The sequence below is a fragment of the Hyperolius riggenbachi genome, chromosome 10 (assembly GCF_040937935.1).
Source record: "Hyperolius riggenbachi isolate aHypRig1 chromosome 10, aHypRig1.pri, whole genome shotgun sequence".
In the NCBI taxonomy this organism is placed as follows: Eukaryota; Metazoa; Chordata; class Amphibia; order Anura; family Hyperoliidae; genus Hyperolius; species Hyperolius riggenbachi.
Genome location: NC_090655.1, coordinates 211,581,591 through 211,599,177, shown reverse-complemented (window position 1 = coordinate 211,599,177; position 17,587 = coordinate 211,581,591). Strand labels below are relative to the sequence as shown.

The 17,587-nt window shown below is 45.6% G+C and overlaps 1 protein-coding gene across 4 annotated transcripts; it reads left to right on the top strand.

Annotated features, from left to right (window-relative positions):
* Positions 1-3,370: 3,370 nt before the first annotated feature.
* LOC137534358 (zinc finger protein 514-like) lies at positions 3,371-16,319 on the top strand. Of its 4 annotated transcripts, none has more exons than XM_068255829.1 (8): positions 3,372-3,777; positions 7,765-7,981; positions 8,828-8,968; positions 10,077-10,268; positions 10,349-10,472; positions 10,588-10,787; positions 10,934-11,069; positions 15,024-16,319. In XM_068255829.1, exons 3-8 carry the CDS (start codon positions 8,891-8,893, stop codon positions 15,776-15,778), a joined length of 1,485 nt encoding a protein of 494 aa, XP_068111930.1. In that variant the 5' UTR covers positions 3,372-3,777; positions 7,765-7,981; positions 8,828-8,890; the 3' UTR covers positions 15,779-16,319. The 4 variants fall into 4 exon arrangements, with proteins under 4 accessions (XP_068111932.1, XP_068111930.1, XP_068111929.1 ...); XM_068255828.1 differs by having other exon boundaries at positions 3,372-3,782; XM_068255831.1 differs by lacking the exon at positions 7,765-7,981 and having other exon boundaries at positions 3,371-3,777.
* The last annotated feature ends 1,268 nt before the right edge of the window (positions 16,320-17,587 follow it).

The window sequence follows — 17,587 nt, the reverse complement described above, 5'->3', positions numbered from 1 at the left end:
CAGTGGCATAGCTAGAGACTATAGGATCCCATAGCAAAATTGTTATGGGGCCATCATATCTAGGCACTTTTAGCAATGCCACCTGTCCCTACTCTGTGGATATGAATTGGGTGGGCAATTAACATGTCCATGCAATGTACACTGTGTATATTCCATGGGTACTGAGACAAAGTTAGAGGGTGGAGAAACAAAGTGAACATTCTTAACAGTTCCATCTGGACTCCCCCTTCTTCAGGGCCCCATAGCAGTTGCTATTGCTACGCCCCTGCTCACAATTATGAGGTCCTTGAACTGGCTGGGATAGAACACTGAAGACTATGGCTGTGTAGTCATGTTCAGACACCCTGATGTATGCTATTCACAAATACCAGCACAGGATTCTCATGTCTACCTTCCTAAAAGAGAAATTGTGACAGTCTCATAACCTTTAAAGCGAACCAAGCACTACTTTTTTTCTGCAGTTTCTCCTGGTTCCTAATAGCTATAAGAGCTGTCATGTGCACCCCTTCCCTTCTCTATGCTCTTACTTATCCAGGGAACGGTGTGTAGATAGCATTGTGTGACTCCTCTAAACTCTTTGAAGCACAGTGTCCTAGCCTCCCTCCACCCCCCGCTGATGAAAGCCTTTCCTTGCTCTCTGCTAATGTGTGCAATATAATAATTACATAAGTCCTTTTCTGCCTGAAATTTCTGCGGTCGGACAAGCCCTGCCATCCTCAGAAGTAACGTAATATAAGCTTCTGCTAAACTTGTAAATGTAAAAAAAAGTGAAATGGAAGGTTTCTTGTTTTTTTTTTTTTTACCAATGAGCCAAATTGTCAGCATGCATTTTTAATGTGATATTGAGATGCCCTGGATGCTAAAAATGGCGCTTAGTATGCTTAGAGGCCCAGCACACACCAAAAATCTCTAGCAGATCTGCAAAATGCTAGAGGTTTTTGAAGCAGATTTCAGAGCGATTCTAGGCATGTTTTCTAAACATGCCTAGCGGTTTTTGGAGCGTTTTGTGTAGCAGATTACAAATATTGTTACAGTAAAGCTGTTACTGAACAGCTTCTGTAACAAAAACGCTTAGAAAACTGCTCTGATCTAGCGTTTTTCAGAGCTTTTTTCCACTTTCCTATACTTTAACATTGAGGCAGAAACTCCTCAGAAATCAAAAAAATGCTGCAGCCCCCGAGTTTGCGGTTTTGGAAAAAAAATGAACTGCTCTGGTGTGCACCATCCCATTCACTTTCAATCGCCAAGCGGTTTTCCCCCTGCAAGCATTAAAAAAAAAAAACTCCAAAACCGCTCTAGTGTGCACCAGCCCTAAATCAGACATCATGATAATCCCTAACACTTCTCTATTCTATCGTATTACCAGCTGCACTCTATTTGACAGGTTACAGGGGAGTTACAACATTTTCCACCTACCTGATTGTCCTGTGACGTTGTTTTTTATTTCTGTGTAGAAACCTAAGAATAATGAGAGCCCATACATTTCTGGTGGCTTTTTGTTACTGGATCCACCTGTAGGAAACATAAACAGCAACTGAATATGTTTATTAGATGATGGGGATCTAAGTGGACCCCCCATACTGCACTCCTCTATAAATAAATACAATCTTCTCTTACCTGGTGAAGCAACCAATTCTCCATCAATACTTCTAAGGCAAGAGATGGGCTGCAAACAGCAAATCACAAATAATTATAATAACAAACAAAATAGTTACAATTTGTACATTTCACTGCCATCTAGAGTAGACAGAACCTGGACCTGTGGCTTGCTTTGTATCCGCTGTTGTGCTACGTACACACATGCGACAACGATCGTTCGTTGAGAACGACGAACGAACTTTTAATTGATGAAAGAACGACCTAAGTAAAGTTAGTTTTAAAAGGTGTGTAACGATCAGATCGTTAGAACGAACGTTACATCACGTAAAGCAACTATTGCGCCTGCGCATAAAAATGAGAAGTTTCACGGAGAAATTGTGAAATGCGCATGTCAAGCCTAGTACGAACGACCGTTTCCAACGATGTACTACTTTTGCAAACGATCGTCGTTGGTTAAAATCCGCCGAGACAGAACTTTCTTTTGTAGCGATTTGGCTCCTTCGTCGTTTGCCTTAATAGTCGGTGGTTCGTTTTTTTGTAACGATCGTCGTTGGTAAAGATCGGGGAACGATCGTTACAAACGACTATAGTCGCATGTGTGTACGCACCTTTGGTCTAACTAGAGATAAAGTGAGTTCTGAACAAGGATTCTTCAACTTATTGTTAAACTAAAGCATGTGGATAGTCCCATTTGTCAACCTTTGTCCACCAAATAAGTTAAAGTGTGTGAAAATAATCTGAATACCTTTTCCTTTCACTCAAATAGGGGCACACTGAGGGAGACACTGGAATGCTGGGACACACTGAGGGAGGGGGGGGGGGGGGCACTGGAATCCTGGGACTGTGACACTGGAATGCTGGGACACACTGTAAGAGCGCTTCACACTGCGGCATTTGCTATTTTGTTCAATCGCAAATGTGTTGCATGCAGCGTCTTTGGGGCGATTGCGATGTGATTCTCGTTCTATTGACAGGAAACACAAGTGCAAATCGTGCTGAAATCACAAGATTTTGTCACCAAATTGCGATCACAGAACGAACGCAATCGCGGGGCAAGCGGCACCAAAGCGCTGACTGTGAACTAGCCCTAATGCTGGGGGACACAGGAAAGTTGGAAAAAACACTGGAATGCTGGGGCACAAGGGGGGAGGGGGGAAGCTGGGCAGGGGGTACTGTAATGCTGGGACACACCTGGGGGGGGTGAAGGCACTGGAATGCTGGGACACTGAGGGGGAGGGGGCACACTGGAGTGCTGGGACATACTGAGGGGGCGCACTGGAGTGCTGGGACACACTGAGGGGGCGCACTGGAGTGCTGGGACACACTGAGGGGGCGCACTGGAGTGCTGGGACACACTGAGGGGGGACAGTAGAATACTGGAACACACTGGGGGGGGGGGGCGCACTGGAGTGCTGGGACCCACTGGGGAGATCTACTGGAGGGCACTCAGCACTGGTATACTGGGTCCCACCTAGGGGGCGGGGGCACTGGAATGCTGGGACACACTGACTGAGGAGAGACTGTGGAATGCTGGGACACAATGCTGTTCTCTTTTCTTTGCAGATGATGCCAGTCCTGACCCACAACACACACAAATGTGCAGGGGGCGTGGCTAGCTAGCTGCTTCACTGAAGTGCGGAGACAGCTAGCTACTGTAGCACCGGGGCGGAAGCAAAGCGGGAGGGGCATGCAAATTTGGGACTCTTCTACCCAAATGTTTCCAAACACTTTGCAATTTCAAAACCTCAGCACAGCTACTGACCAGTGTTTGACAAATAACATCTTGCTGAAGGATATGGCACGCTATTTGGAGTGTCTGTTACCCTATTTCCTTTTATCTCCTGTACAGATTACAGAACATACCTAAACACTAGAGACCAAGCAATATAGAAGAGACTGTCCCCAATGCAGGCGAATAGCAGCCATTTTATTGTAGCCAACGTTCTTCACTACTTAGCTGTTTTTATTTAGATAAGAAGCATATAGATAGTAAGGAAGGCCGTTTCGGAGAAGTGCTCTCGTGCTGGCCGTTTCATTTACAGATTATGAAAGTTGGAGGGACTCTCAGAATAATGAAAGGCTGAAGTGAAGGCCATTTCCTGTAGCCAGAATAGGATAAAGACAGATAAACCTCTTTAGCTGATGGCAAACTGGTTCGTGGTTGAAGCCTAACGCCGGGTAAGGTAATGCTTACTATTTACTATTTTTTCTGAATATGATAGAATATCATTTTTATATAGGAGATTATATAGTGAACACATTTGTGTTTTCCAGGGACAAACAGCCATGCAATATATTGGTCTTAAGATATTTCTGTGCTTAGTTTTGTCCCTGGTCTTTAGGTCTAAAGGTGGCCATACACTTAGAGATTTGCAGCAGACTTGACCACTCGGATAAATTTCTGTCAGATGCCTGTAAAGTCGAATCTGACAGGAATCTATCTGATGTGTGCCACACACTAGGAACAGATTTCCAGTCAGGATGAAATCTATGGGAAATCTATCTGAATACATTATTGGACCATTAGATGCAATGCAACTCTATGGGCCATCGATCTGCTACCAGCAGCAGATCGACCTAGATCTTCCATCCTGTCAGATAGATCAAATCTATTGAAATCTGCCACAAATCGATCGATTGATAGAATTGAAAGAATTGATTCGATACAATCGATCAATCGAATGATGGCTGAAATCGACCAGTGTATGGGCCCCTTAACCCCCACTAATACATCATTAATTCTCTTTGTACTGCATTTCAGGCAATCTCAGAAATGTCCCTCTTCCTCTTTTAAATGTAAACTTGCTACTTCTTTCTCCCTACCCCACCATGGGCTTGGTGCACACTACAAGAGCTTTTCTAAGCGCTTTGTGAGGCCCAGTGCACACCGGGCGGATCCGCCTGCCGAATCCGCCTGAAAATTCGCGTGGCTAATGTATCTCTATGGACTGGTGCACACCGGCGGTTTGAAGTTTTTACCAAGCAGCAAACGTGCCTCTTGCTGCACGTTTGCGGTTTGCTTAAAACCTCAAACCGCCGGTGTGCACCAGTCCATAGAGATACATTAGCCACGCGGATGCTGATACTGGGACAAAACCCTGTCATCCGCACCCAAAACCGCGAGCGTTTTGGGGATCTCCTAGCGGTTTTGGTGTGCACTAGGCCTGATTTTCAAAAGCTTCTACTAATGTTGACCTATGTGTGTGTTCTCACTGGAGCGATGTAACAGTGGCGTGCCTAGTGCATTTGACACCCGGTGCTGGATATTACAAGACCCCCCCCCCCATCCCCCCCAAAAAAAGAAAGGAGTGAATACGGCATAGTAAGAGTGCCACGTCAGGTAATGTCAGATATAGGTGCCACCAGTACAGGTAATTTAGTTGCCCCAGTAAAGGTAGCATAGTTGCTCCCATTATAGGTAGCTAGTATAGTTGCCCCCAGTATAGGTAGTATAGTTACCCCCAGTATAGGTAGTATATTTACCCCCAGTGAAGGTAGTATAATTGCCCCCAGTATAGCTAGTATAGTTGCCCCAGTGGAGCTAGTGTAGTTGCCCCAGTATAGCTAGTTTAGTTGCCCTCATTATAGCTAGTTTAGTTGCCCCCATTATAGCTAGTTTAGTTGCCCCCATTATAGCTAGTTTAGTTGCCCCCAGTGTAGGTAGTATAGTTGCCCCCAGTATAGCTAGTATAGTTGCTCCCAGTGTAGGTAGTATAATTGCCCCCAGTATAGCTAGTTTAGTTGCCCCCAGTATAGCTAGTTTAGTTGCCCTCATTATAGCTAGTTTAGTTGCCCTCATTATAGCTAGTTTAGTTGCCCTCATTATAGCTAGTTTAGTTGCCCCCATTATAGCTAGTTTAGTTGCCCCCATTATAGCTAGTTTAGTTGCCCCCAGTATAGCTAGTATAGATGCCCCCAGTGTAGGTAATATAGTTGCCCCCAGTATAGCTAGTATAGTTGCCCCCAGTATAGCTAGTATAGTTGCCCCCACTGTAGGTAGTATAGTTGCCCCCAGTATAGCTAGTTTAGTTGCCCTCAGTATAGCTAGTTTAGTTGCCCCCAGTATAGCTAGTTTAGTTGCCCCCAGTATAGCTAGTTTAGTTGCCCCCAGTATAGCTAGTATAGTTGCCCCCAGTGTAGGTAGTTTAGTTGCCCCCAGTATAGCTAGTATAGTTGCCCTCAGTGTAGCTAGTATATTTGCCCCTAGTATAGCTATGGCTGCACTATGCTAGTGCAAGTACATCCCACCCCTGCACAGCAGCATGGAGCCACTCATGCACGTCTTTTTCTCTATTCACAAACAGCTTTGTGCTACTGTGCAAGCGCATACCCTCTGGCCCTACACAGTGTGGCCGTGTTTGAACATGTAGAAGAGCACGGCCACAAAGAGGAAGAGAGTCCCAACTGCCAGTGGAGAATTCGCAGAGGATCGAGGAAGCCTCTGGAGCATCCACAAATTTATAGATCCTTTCTGTTCAAAACACCTTATCAACCACTACATGCCTAACAATTGTGGTCAACATTTAAGGCCCCATTCACACTGAAAATTGCAATGCGCTGCGATTATGATTTACAGTTCCTGCTGAGTGTGCAGGTGTGATCGGCGGAGTGTACAGGTGTGATCAAAAAGCAGCAGAAATGTTTTGCTATGTGATTTGCATGTGCACCCATTGATTTAACCTAATCACAAACACAGGAAAACTGCAGCAGGCACTGCAGATGCAATTAGTTTAAAACCAAATCGCACCACTCTTTACAGGGCACCGCAATTACTATGTTAATCATGGTGTCCTTGTGATCGGCAACCAGCATGTGCTTTCAAAATAGATTTAGGCTGGTTTCACAGTGGGACGTTACAGGCGCACGTTAGAGCAGCCTGTAACGCAGCCCACCGCACAGTAATGAAAAATCAATGGGGCTGTTCACAGTGCCCACGTTGCGTTACATTGTAACGCTGCGTCACAAGACAACGTACTGCATGCAGTACTTTAGACGCGGCTGAGCCGCGTTAGACTGCTTGCACATGCTCAGTAATCTTGTGGAGGAGCGGAGAGCGGCCAGGCACATGGCTAATTAATATGCACTGCACGTTGTGACGTGCAGTGTTTACTTCCTGGAGCGGCCGCTCTGTGCGGCGATTGACCGGCGGGACCACGCATGCGCACAAGAGTGCGCATCACGGCATCACTGACGCCAGAGTGAGCTGCACAACGCGGCTCACTCTGACGTCCAGATCCAGCACCACCAGGCGTTCCGTTAGGGGGACGTTATGCGACCTTAACGCCCCCTCTAACGCAACGTCCTGGTGTGAAATTAGCCTTTAAAGGGATACTGTAGGGGGTTCGGGGGAAAATTAGTTGAAGTTACTCAGGGCTTCTAATGGTCCCCCACAGACATTCTGTGCCCACGCAGCTACTCCCGGATGCTCCGGCCCCGCCTCCGGTTCACTACTGGAATTTCAGACTTTAAAGTCTGAAAACAACTGCGCCTGCGTTGCCGTGTCCTCGCTTCCCCTGATGTCTCCAGGAGCGCACGGCGCAGGCACAGACCATACAGGGCCTGCGCAGTACGCTTCTGGTGACATCAGCGGCAACAAGGACACGGCAATGCAGGCGCAGTGGTTTTCAGACTTTTAAGTCTAAAATTCCAGAAGTGAACTGGAGGCGGGGCCGGAGCATCGGTGAGTGGCTGCGTGGGCACAGGATGTCTGTGGGGGACCATTAGAAGCCCCGAGTAACTTCAACTCATTTTCCCCGATCCCCCTACAGTATCCCTTTAAGCACGTTTTGTGTCAAAGGGCCCTAAGAGCATAAATACGGTTTAGTTCACAAGCAATTTTATTGTCCAATTCTGAAGTACAATTAGTTTAATTCTTAATCTAGGTTTAATTCATGCCTTTATGTGCAGTAGAGTATAAGATTTTACACTTGTTAAACTTCATTTTAAAGTTTGGTATGTTCCCAAACCTACCGGTAGATATAACATGGGGGCTATAGGGAGAGATTGGTCTAAAAAGAATAATTTTAGTAGCATATAATCTGCATATCCCAAGAAGTCTCCTTAAATTCTAAACGTATACCGTTATATATATAAAAAAAAAAAAAAAGAATTGTGCTCCAACGGTCACTTTAAAAATATAATGTTGCTTTCTTTCAAATGCAAAAGGCCCACTAAGTGACGAAACGCGTAGGAGGGAACCTGGTGGTACGCTGACGTTGTGCACAGAGGGAGTTGAACAAGCCGAGACTTGCTGTCCTGGATCCCGCATGCAGGACCGCGACCGCGTCAAGGAGGGTGTTTTAAATAAACTTTTATGAAGATAACGGTGGATGTTTCCTTGGTTAAAGACACTGCTATATGATGAAGTAAAAGTGGCTGGCTGGTGAGTGCAATCACGACGGGGGCTTGGTGGGGGGGGGGGGGGGGGGAGGGGGCCCTTGAGTCTGTCTTTCCCCATATGGTGACAGCACATCCCGCTGAAGTGCAGACACTGGGTGTCAGATTGTTGTTTGCTTAGCAGCACTTGGCACTATGTGCGTTTGTTCTTATATTACTTTCAGGAAAAACTTGTATTTGAAAGAAAGCAAGTAGGGTGTGGAAGTGCAGCTTTCTAGCGACAATAAATCTTATCCCGTTGATTTGGTTATCTTGCCAGACTGGTAACACAAGGGTTTCTAACTTCAGATTCAAAACTTTTTAATAAAAAGCAAGGGACAGGGGGCACCCCTCTCTAGTTCCATTGCACATTAGTATTGCAACCGGGCCATTACTTTTTCAAATAGTGTTGTCCAAAGCAAAATGTTGTCAGAGAAGTTCCCATAAAAGGTCATGCAACCCAATTGACAGCCTTTTTTGAGCCCTTTTCTTGCTATAATTGATCATATTAATGACTGTGGAGTCGGAGTCGAGGTCTCATCGAGCAATTTTGGGTACCTGGAGTCGCTGGTCTCATAAATGTTGGAGTCGGATGGTTTTGAACCAAATCAACAGCCCTGGTAAGTATATTAGACTGAGTTGGTGTCGAGGAGTCCGAGTCAGAGCCATTTTGGGTACCTGGAGTCGGTGGTTTCGTTAACTGAGGAGTCGGAGTTGGATAATTTTTGTACCGACTCCACAGCCCTGACACACAGGATAACTGTCTCTTGTAGGGATGGTCAATAAGATGCATTTAAAACTAATGCTGTACATGATGTGAAAATATGTTCTTTTTTTATTTCACTTGTTCCAGATATTTTTGTCATGGTATCATTCACATAACATCTTTGAAACTGGGAATAAAACTGGACAGAGAATGGAGAAGGACAGGAGTAAGCTGACTGTGACAATATTGGACCTCACTTTGGAGATCATCTACCTGCTTACTGGAGAGGTGAGTAGCGTGGGCGTAGCTAGAAATCATGGAGTACCATAATAAAATTTTGATTGGCCCCCTCCCCCCCCCCCCCCAAAAAAAAAGTATAAAGTACATTTGTTTCCCAGATAGCCCCCCCAGTACAGGTAGCTAGAGGTCCCCTTTCCAGTATTAAGTTGCCTCCCAGTATAAGTATTTTAAAGGTACCCTCAGTATAGGTACACAAATGTGCCTCCCAGTGTAGGTGGCCATAAGTAGCTCCCCAGCACAGGTAGCAAGAAGGTCTCCCCCCCCCCCCTGTATAGGTAGCCAGATGTGCCCCCAGTGAAGGTAGCCAGAAGTAACCCCCTAGTGTAGGTAGCCAGTTGTGCCCTCCAATGTAGGTGGCCTGCAAATAGCTTCCCCCCTGTGTAGGTTGCCAGAGGCAGGTAACAAGAAAGCCCCCAGCATAGGTAGCCATATTAGCCCCCTAGTATAAATAACCACCCAGTATTGGTAGCCATATTAGTTTCCTAGTATAGGGTGCCAGATTAGCCCCCAGTATAGGTAGCCCCCCCCTCCCAATATAGGTAGCCTGAATAGTGCCCACTATATGTAGGCTACTCCCTCTTCCTTATGTAGCCCTATTAGCCACCAGCTTTCGGTGCTACTCTGCGCTTTAGGGGGTCCTCCACAGGTCTCAATGGGGCCTCGGTGACGGTTAATGATCAATACCACCCTCTCCTTCTTGAAAATGGGTCACTATCCAGCTTGGATTACTACTTGATCTCAATGAGATTAATACTGAGTATTGACCGAACCACTGCACCCTATTTTGAACTAATGTATGCTATTAACACATTTACTACCACTGATTTCCCTGCTGTTCCTCTTCTGTCCACTTTTTGGACTTAAGGTTTTAATATTTTTTTGCCATGCAAAGGTCAATAAATATCAGAACTGATCACAGTAATTAAATCTGTAGAAAATAATGTCCTTTGTATAGCATACACTTATTATTTCTGTATTAATAAAACGCACTATGGAAGGAAGCGGCGAGGATTTGGGGAATGTTTCATGACACTACAGTTAAGAGGCAACATATTTGAATGAATAAGCGTGTATATATTTACCTGTTCCTATTTAGGATTACGCAGTAGTGAAGAAAACATCCAGTGATCATGGGATGCCTAACAGTGGCCCTTGCATGCCTGGAAGATGGAGTACAAGCCAAAGCCCCTTGATGGAGACTCCACCTCCCTCTCTAACACCTGAAAGGAACAACGACTTGAAGATTATAAAAGTCACCAACAGGATCATTGAGCTGCTGACAGCGGAGGTGAGGAACTATAGGACATTCTACAATAACAGGAATGGATGTGTCTGGCTCGTGACTGTATAATTGTTTGTATGTTTCAGGTTCCTGTAAGGTGTCAGGATGTTACTGTCCATTTCTCCATGGAAGAGTGGGATTATATGGAAGCACGCACAGATCTCTACAAGGACATCATGATGGAGAATTTGACACCTTCCAAATCATCAGGTAAGGAGACTTTCATTCCTTTGTACGGGATAGAGCAATACAAAAGATCCACCTAGATCCCGATCTGATAAACACATCCAGACAATATATTCAGTCAGTGTGGGTTTTTCTACAGATGGATCCAGTAACAGAAATCCACCAGAGAGATGTACAGGTCCTCTTTATTACCAAGAGGCTGCACAGGAAAATCACCCCATCCCCCACCGTTATCAGGCTAATAGATCCAGCAACAGAAACTCAGCAGAGAGAAGTACAGGTCCTCTTTATTGCCAGGATCCTACAAAAGAAGATCACAACATCTCACAGGATTATCAGGTAGAGGCAGCTGTGGGATATACCACTGCATTTACCATAGCCTTTCATAGCTAGTGGTAAATGACGGATTGTGTACACAGCAGATAGAATTGAATGTTTACATTCACTTACACTCATACTCTTGAAATATTGTCTTTCATACCCAGGAAGATGGTCTGATGGTTATCAAAGTTGAAGCTGTAGAGGAAGACGAATCCAGAGTGACTCAGAGAATTATCGCTGAGGAGGAAGTGTGGCATGTGGACATTAACGAGGAGGAAATTCATCCAGAGATCAGCACTGGTGAGGCATAAACACTAAACACAAAAAATAGTCACACAATCTACCTGTTACATCACTAAAAAAATCTGTCTCCCTCTCCATCCACTAAGGTAGTCAGGAGTCATTAGTCCCAATTAGAAGTAGCAAAAAGACAGTTATTTACCCTATGGAGTGGTCAGGAGCTGTCATTCCCTATTAGAAGTAATGTGATACAGTATGTGACCAGTGGGGGAGTCAGGAGACATCAGTCCCTATTAGAAGTAATGGGGAGACAGTATGTGGCCAGTGGGGGAGTCAGGAGGCATCAGCCCCTATTAGAAGTAATGGGGAGACAGTATGTGGCCAGTGGGAGAGTCAGGAGACATCAGCCCCTATTAGAGGTAATGGGGAGACAGTGTGTGGCCAGTGGGAGAGTCAGGAGACATCAGCCCCTATTAGAAGTAATGGGGAGACAGTATGTGGTCAGTGGGAGAGTCAGGAGACATCAGCCCCTATTAGAGGTAATGGGGAGACAGTATGTGGCCAGTGGGAGAGTCAGGAGACATCAGCCTCTATTAGAAGTAATGGGGAGACAGTATGTGGTCAGGGAGACATCAGCCCCTATTAGAGGTAATGGGGAGACAGTATGTGGCCAGTGGGAGAGTCAGGAGACATCAGCCTCTATTAGAAGTAATGGGGAGACAGTATGTGGTCAGGGAGACATCAGCCCCTATTAGAAGTAATGGGGAGACAGTATGTGGTCAGGGAGACATCAGCCCCTATTAGAAGTAATGGGGAGACAGTATGTGCCCAGTGGGGGAGTCAGGAGGCATCAGCCCCTATTCGAAGTAATGGGGAGACAGTATGTGGCCAGTGGGAGAGTCAGGAGACATCAGCCCCTATTAGAGGTAATGGGGAGACAGTGTGTGGCCAGTGGGAGAGTCAGGAGACATCAGCCCCTATTAGAAGTAATGGGGAGACAGTATGTGGTCAGGGAGACATCAGCACCTATTAGAGGTAATGGGGAGACAGCATGTGGCCAGTGGGGAAGTCAGGAGACATCAGCCCCTATTAGAAGTAATGGAGAAACAGTATGTGGCCAGTGGGGAAGTCAGGAGACATCAGCCTTAGTTGAAGTAATGGGGAGACAGTATGTGGCCAGTTGGGGAGTCAGGAGCCATCAGCCCCTATTAAAAGTAATGGGGAGACAGTATGTGGCCAGTGGGGGGAGTCAGGAGACATTAGCTCCTATTAGAAGTAATGGGGAGACAGTATGTGACCAGTGGGGGAGTCAGGAGACATCAACCCCTATTAGGAGTAATAAGGAGATCGTATGTGGCCCGTGGGGGAGTCAGGAGACATTAGCTCCTATTAGAATTAATGGGGAGACAGTATGTGCCCAGTGGGGGAGTCAGGAGACATCAGCCCCTATTAGAAGTAATGGGGAGACAGTATGTGGCCAGTGGGAGAGTCAGGAGACATCAGCCCCTATTAGAGGTAATGGGGAGACAGTGTGTGGCCAGTGGGAGAGTCAGGAGACATCAGCCCCTATTAGAAGTAATGGGGAGACAGTATGTGGTCAGGGAGACATCAGCACCTATTAGAGGTAATGGGGAGACAGCATGTGGCCAGTGGGGAAGTCAGGAGACATCAGCCCCTATTAGAAGTAATGGAGAAACAGTATGTGGCCAGTGGGGAAGTCAGGAGACATCAGCCTTAGTTGAAGTAATAGGGAGACAGTATGTGGCCAGTTGGGGAGTCAGGAGCCATCAGCCCCTATTAAAAGTAATGGGGAGACAGTATGTGGCCAGTGGGGGGAGTCAGGAGACATTAGCTCCTATTAGAAGTAATGGGGAGACAGTATGTGACCAGTGGGGGAGTCAGGAGACATCAACCCCTATTAGGAGTAATAAGGAGATCGTATGTGGCCCGTGGGGGAGTCAGGAGACATCAGCCACTATTGGAAGTAATGGGGAGACAGTATGTGGCCAGTAGGGGAGTCAGGAGACATCAGCCCCTATTAGAAGTAATGGGGAGACAGTATGTGCCTCGTGGGGAGTGAAAAGCCATCAGGCCTTACAAGAAGGAATGGGAGAGAGTTGTAGGCACTGTAGGATTCAATAGCTTTTAACTCCTGCTAAAATTAATGAGAAAGCAGCATGTGTCTGGTGGAGCAGTCATGGGCTATTAGCCCCTATTAGAAATAATGGGGAGACAGTATGTGCCCAGTGGGGGAGTCGGGAACGATCAATTCCTGTTAGAAGTAATGGGGAGACAGTATGTGCCCAGTGGGGGAGTCAGGAGACATCAGCCCCTATTAGAAGTAATCGGGAGACAGTATGTGCCCAGTGGAAATGTGAAGATTTGTCTGCTTCTATTACGCTATGGCCTCCACCTTATGTCATTTCAGTAACAGCTGCTGCACTGCTCACTTCCTAAAGCTTGTAACAGTTCAAGCCAACAGTATTGATAGGTGCAGACACCATGAGATACCTGCAGGTACTTGTTACACTTTCAATTCTGGCTGGGAGCCCAATCCCTCCCCTCTCAATCACTAATTTAGTCTGACTAGATACCTTCACTTTTGTGACTTGCTCTATTTCAACTGGTTGCCTACAAACCATTGTGTGGTTATTGTCACTTGAGGTCCTATTCCTGGGCTGTGGATAGTAGGAAGGGTTCTAGGTATATACTTTCATTTCTGAAATGCTCAGGCCTGTGACCATTAAGTTACCATTGTAGGAAGGTCCTTCCACATCCATCTCTGCAACATCGGCAAAATTTGCCCATATCTAACCCTTGACACCGCCAAACTCCTGTTCCATGCTCTGGTCATCTACCATCTGGACTGCTGCAATGCCATCCTTTCTGGACTTCCTGACACCAGACTCCAACCCCTGCAATCTGTTATGACTCCATTGACTCCTTCGTCACGCCCTTTCACCTGCCCCTCTTTGCAAGCCCCTTCACTGGCCCTCTCAGAATTAAATTTAAACTGCTCTGCCTGGCATACAATTCCATCCACCATACCCCCTATCATTCATACATCTCGGGTCTCATCCAAAGATACTCCCCAACAGCTCTCCTCCAACACTCTATGGTTGTCCATCACTTGCTCACTCATGAGGCTCCAGGTCTTTTCCAAAGCAGCCCTTACTCTATGGAATGATCTCCCCTATCAGGCTCACCCCCCACCTTCATCTCTCTCAGGCAGGCCTTAAAGATCCATCTGTTCACCATTGCTTTCCCACCATCTACATACTGTAGCTCCAACCCTTTCCCTTGGGCATACAACTCATCCCCCCTCATGTGTCCCACTCCCTCATCCCTTAGATTGTAAGCCTATTTGGCAGGGCCCTCCTCCCCGTGTGCTCTTCTATCACCTTATGGACTCAGTGTCTCACCTGCTATATTTATCCCTACATTGCAATAATCTGTGCACCATTGTCTGTTACATCACTAGTATTGTGTGTTCCGTTGTTTAATGCTGTAACATCCCTGTATAACAGGCTTTCTCAACCAGGGTTCCCTGGAACCCCATGGCTCCTTTAGTACTCTGCAGGGGTTCCTTGGCATTTTCCTTCATTGTAGGGGAAGTGTAATAGGGCACATTATAATAGGGGGTACTGTAAAAATAAGCTTTTAAATTGGGGGTCAGAATACTAATGAGCACATTAATAAAAAGCACTAGAATAAGAGACAGTACAATGAGGGGCAGTGTAATAGGGGGTGGTGAAATAAACAGCCTCACCTACGTTTAAAGGCTATTGCTTCCTGCAAAATAAATGCAGGGGTTCCTCAAGAGCAAAAAATAGTTTGTAGGGGTTTCTTGAGATCCAAAAGTTATTTGCAGGGTTCCTCTAGGTTAAAAAATAGGTTGAGAAATGTTGCTGTATAACATAGTTTAATGTAGTAATCTTTCCCCTATCTTGTGTACAGTGCTGTGTTTTTATGTTAGTGCTGTATGATAATAATAATTATTTTGGATTCTTCCAGGTGGACAATATAGATGGTGCAACCCAGAAAACATGCCTGTTCTCTCTGTACATGACGGGATCGAAGGTCATAGTATTCCCGGGGAATATTCAGGAGAATACTATATTGCACAAAATCTACATCCAGGATCTTACAGTTCACATCTGTCATCTGATGCCTCAGCATATGGGGGAGAGTTCTCTTTCTGTGCGCCCCCTGTCACTTCTGAAGTGCCTCCTGGGACCCTCTGCATGGTGGGGAAGCCGTACTCCTGTGCTGAGTGTGGGAAATGTTTTGAAAGGGAATCCTCTCTGGTTCTTCACCAGAAGGGTCACATCCATGACCTTAAGCCATACTCCTGCTCAGAATGTGAAAAAGACTTTGCACACAAATCATATCTGGACACTCATCTGAGAATTCACACAGGCGTGAGACCTCACTTGTGCTCTGAGTGCGGAAAGAGTTTTGTTTACAAGTCGGAACTCAACAAACACCAAAGAACTCATACTGGTGAGAAGCCATACACGTGTTCAGTGTGTGGGAAATCCTTTGGGTGGAAATCGGTCCTTATAAAACACATGAGAATTCACACTGGAGAGAAGCCATACTCCTGCTCAGAGTGCGGCAAGAGCTTTTCACAGAAGGTCATTCTGACAGAACATCAGAGAACTCATACAGGAGAGAAGCCCTTTTCCTGCTCAGAGTGTGGGAAGTGTTTTACGTGGAGGAAAGCCTTTGTCAGTCATCAGAAGATGCACATGCTAGAAAACTTTTGATTGCTCCATATTTGGAGGCCAGTGATGTTGGAAGACATCAGAGATGCAACTGGAGCCTTGGTCCTTTTAGCATGTCTCCTGTCGCTATAGAGCCAACATGACCCTTACATGTTTACAGACTAGATAGATCTACAGCCTTTATCCTGAGGACCTTTTAAATGCTATTCTCCACCCATCACCCAAAGTGTTATTTACATAATGGGTTTACTGATTTCAAGCGTTATGCATGCATTAAGCCTGAAATACTGCAGTTGAGGATTTATTTTATGATGTTTCAGAGCAAAGATAGCAGGTTGATTGTTGAACAGTTTAATGCAATCTAGATGTAATTGAGAAGGTTTGTTTGGTTTAATCAGTCCTTCGTATAAAGAAAGCACCTGAGGCATCTCCTGTGCCTATTTAGAGGGAACCTAACATTTGGGCAGTTTAACTCGGGGCATTTATCGGCTGTTCTCCTCCAAATGCTGTATGCACAGCCATCTGCCTCCTCGATTACGCTCCCCTACCTAGGAGCATTCAGCGCTTGTGCAGTAAGTAAAAATGCGCAGAATGCTCCAGGCTACGGGGTGGGGGGGGGGGGGCAATCAAGGAGAAGCAGACTTCACACGTGCAGTGGCCCACAACTGCCTGAGTCACCCAGGTTACAGAGGGGGACAGCTACTGAACAGAGCAGAGTGGAATGACGGCAAAGGACCAGGGGGACTTCAGGGGGCTGGTGGAAGTCCCGGGTAAGTTAAAATGCCAATATTTTTTTCACTTTAGGTACCCTTTGAGGAAAAAATGTTGTAACAAGGCATATTATGCCCTCCTCACTGACAGTACAAGGACGTTTGTAAGAAGCTGACAACAATACAGCTCCTGGAGCTAAGTGACATTTGAAGAGGAGGGTGGTGGGAGGAAAGAAGATGATGGAGGGATTCAGGGTTAGGGATGGTCAAAGATATGCAAAGTCTTCCAAGTTGAAGCAAATATATGCAAATTTTTATGCAAATGTATGCAGTTTAAAAATGGGCCAATCAATTTAACCCTGGGTTTAATTTTGGAAGAATTTGCATCTCATTGATCATCCCTATTCAGGATGATGGTGGTTTGGTACACCAGGGGCATCGCTCAAGACCAGTCTTATCACCCGAACGAGGGACTGTACACACGCCCGATTTGGCGTGCGGACGACTGAACGACGGGATGTTCAAACGACCCGTCGTTCGGAAAAATCCGACGTGTGTATGGGCCTTAAGGTAGGTATATTTTTTACTGGCTTTGAAACTCTCAGTAAACAAACAGTCCACAGAAATCATCTGACAGGACTAAAGATGTTGCCACCTGTGATGAATTTCAGAATGTAACCCCGGTAAAGATTTTACAATGGGCAAATTCTGACTAAATAATTTATTAATGAATATTGTAAAATAAATAAGCAGTTTTATTCATTACATTATTTTCACTACAGTTCTTTATTAACAAAAGATAAAATGAGCAGAAACTGGGGTCAGTTTTTGAGACTGAACTATAAGAAAGCAGCTGACAGAAATGGGATTAAGCTACTGAAAAGCTAAATATAAACCATAAACAGGAGAAAATAAGGTAACAGAGGGCTAAAGAGAATCAGCCATGGACTGTGGATGAAAGCAGTATTCAGTGATGCTGCAACATTTGTTTGGTGCCATCTCAATAAAGCAATAGAAATATGAAAAAACAAGACACAACAAATTTCCACAGTGATTAATAACATGGGGTTACATGTAAGGTAAAGAAGCAGGGCAGGTGGCAGTCATCACCTCTACAGTAAATGATTTAATCTCAGACACT

Coding starts and splice junctions, on each gene's coding strand:
- LOC137534358 (XM_068255831.1), top strand. CDS start 8,891: ATGGAGAAGGACAGGAGTAAGCTGACTGTGACAATATTGGACCTCACT. Junction 8,969..10,076: donor TCTACCTGCTTACTGGAGAG/GTGAGTAGCGTG, acceptor GTTCCTATTTAG/GATTACGCAGTAGTGAAGAA. Junction 10,473..10,587: donor GACACCTTCCAAATCATCAG/GTAAGGAGACTT, acceptor GTTTTTCTACAG/ATGGATCCAGTAACAGAAAT.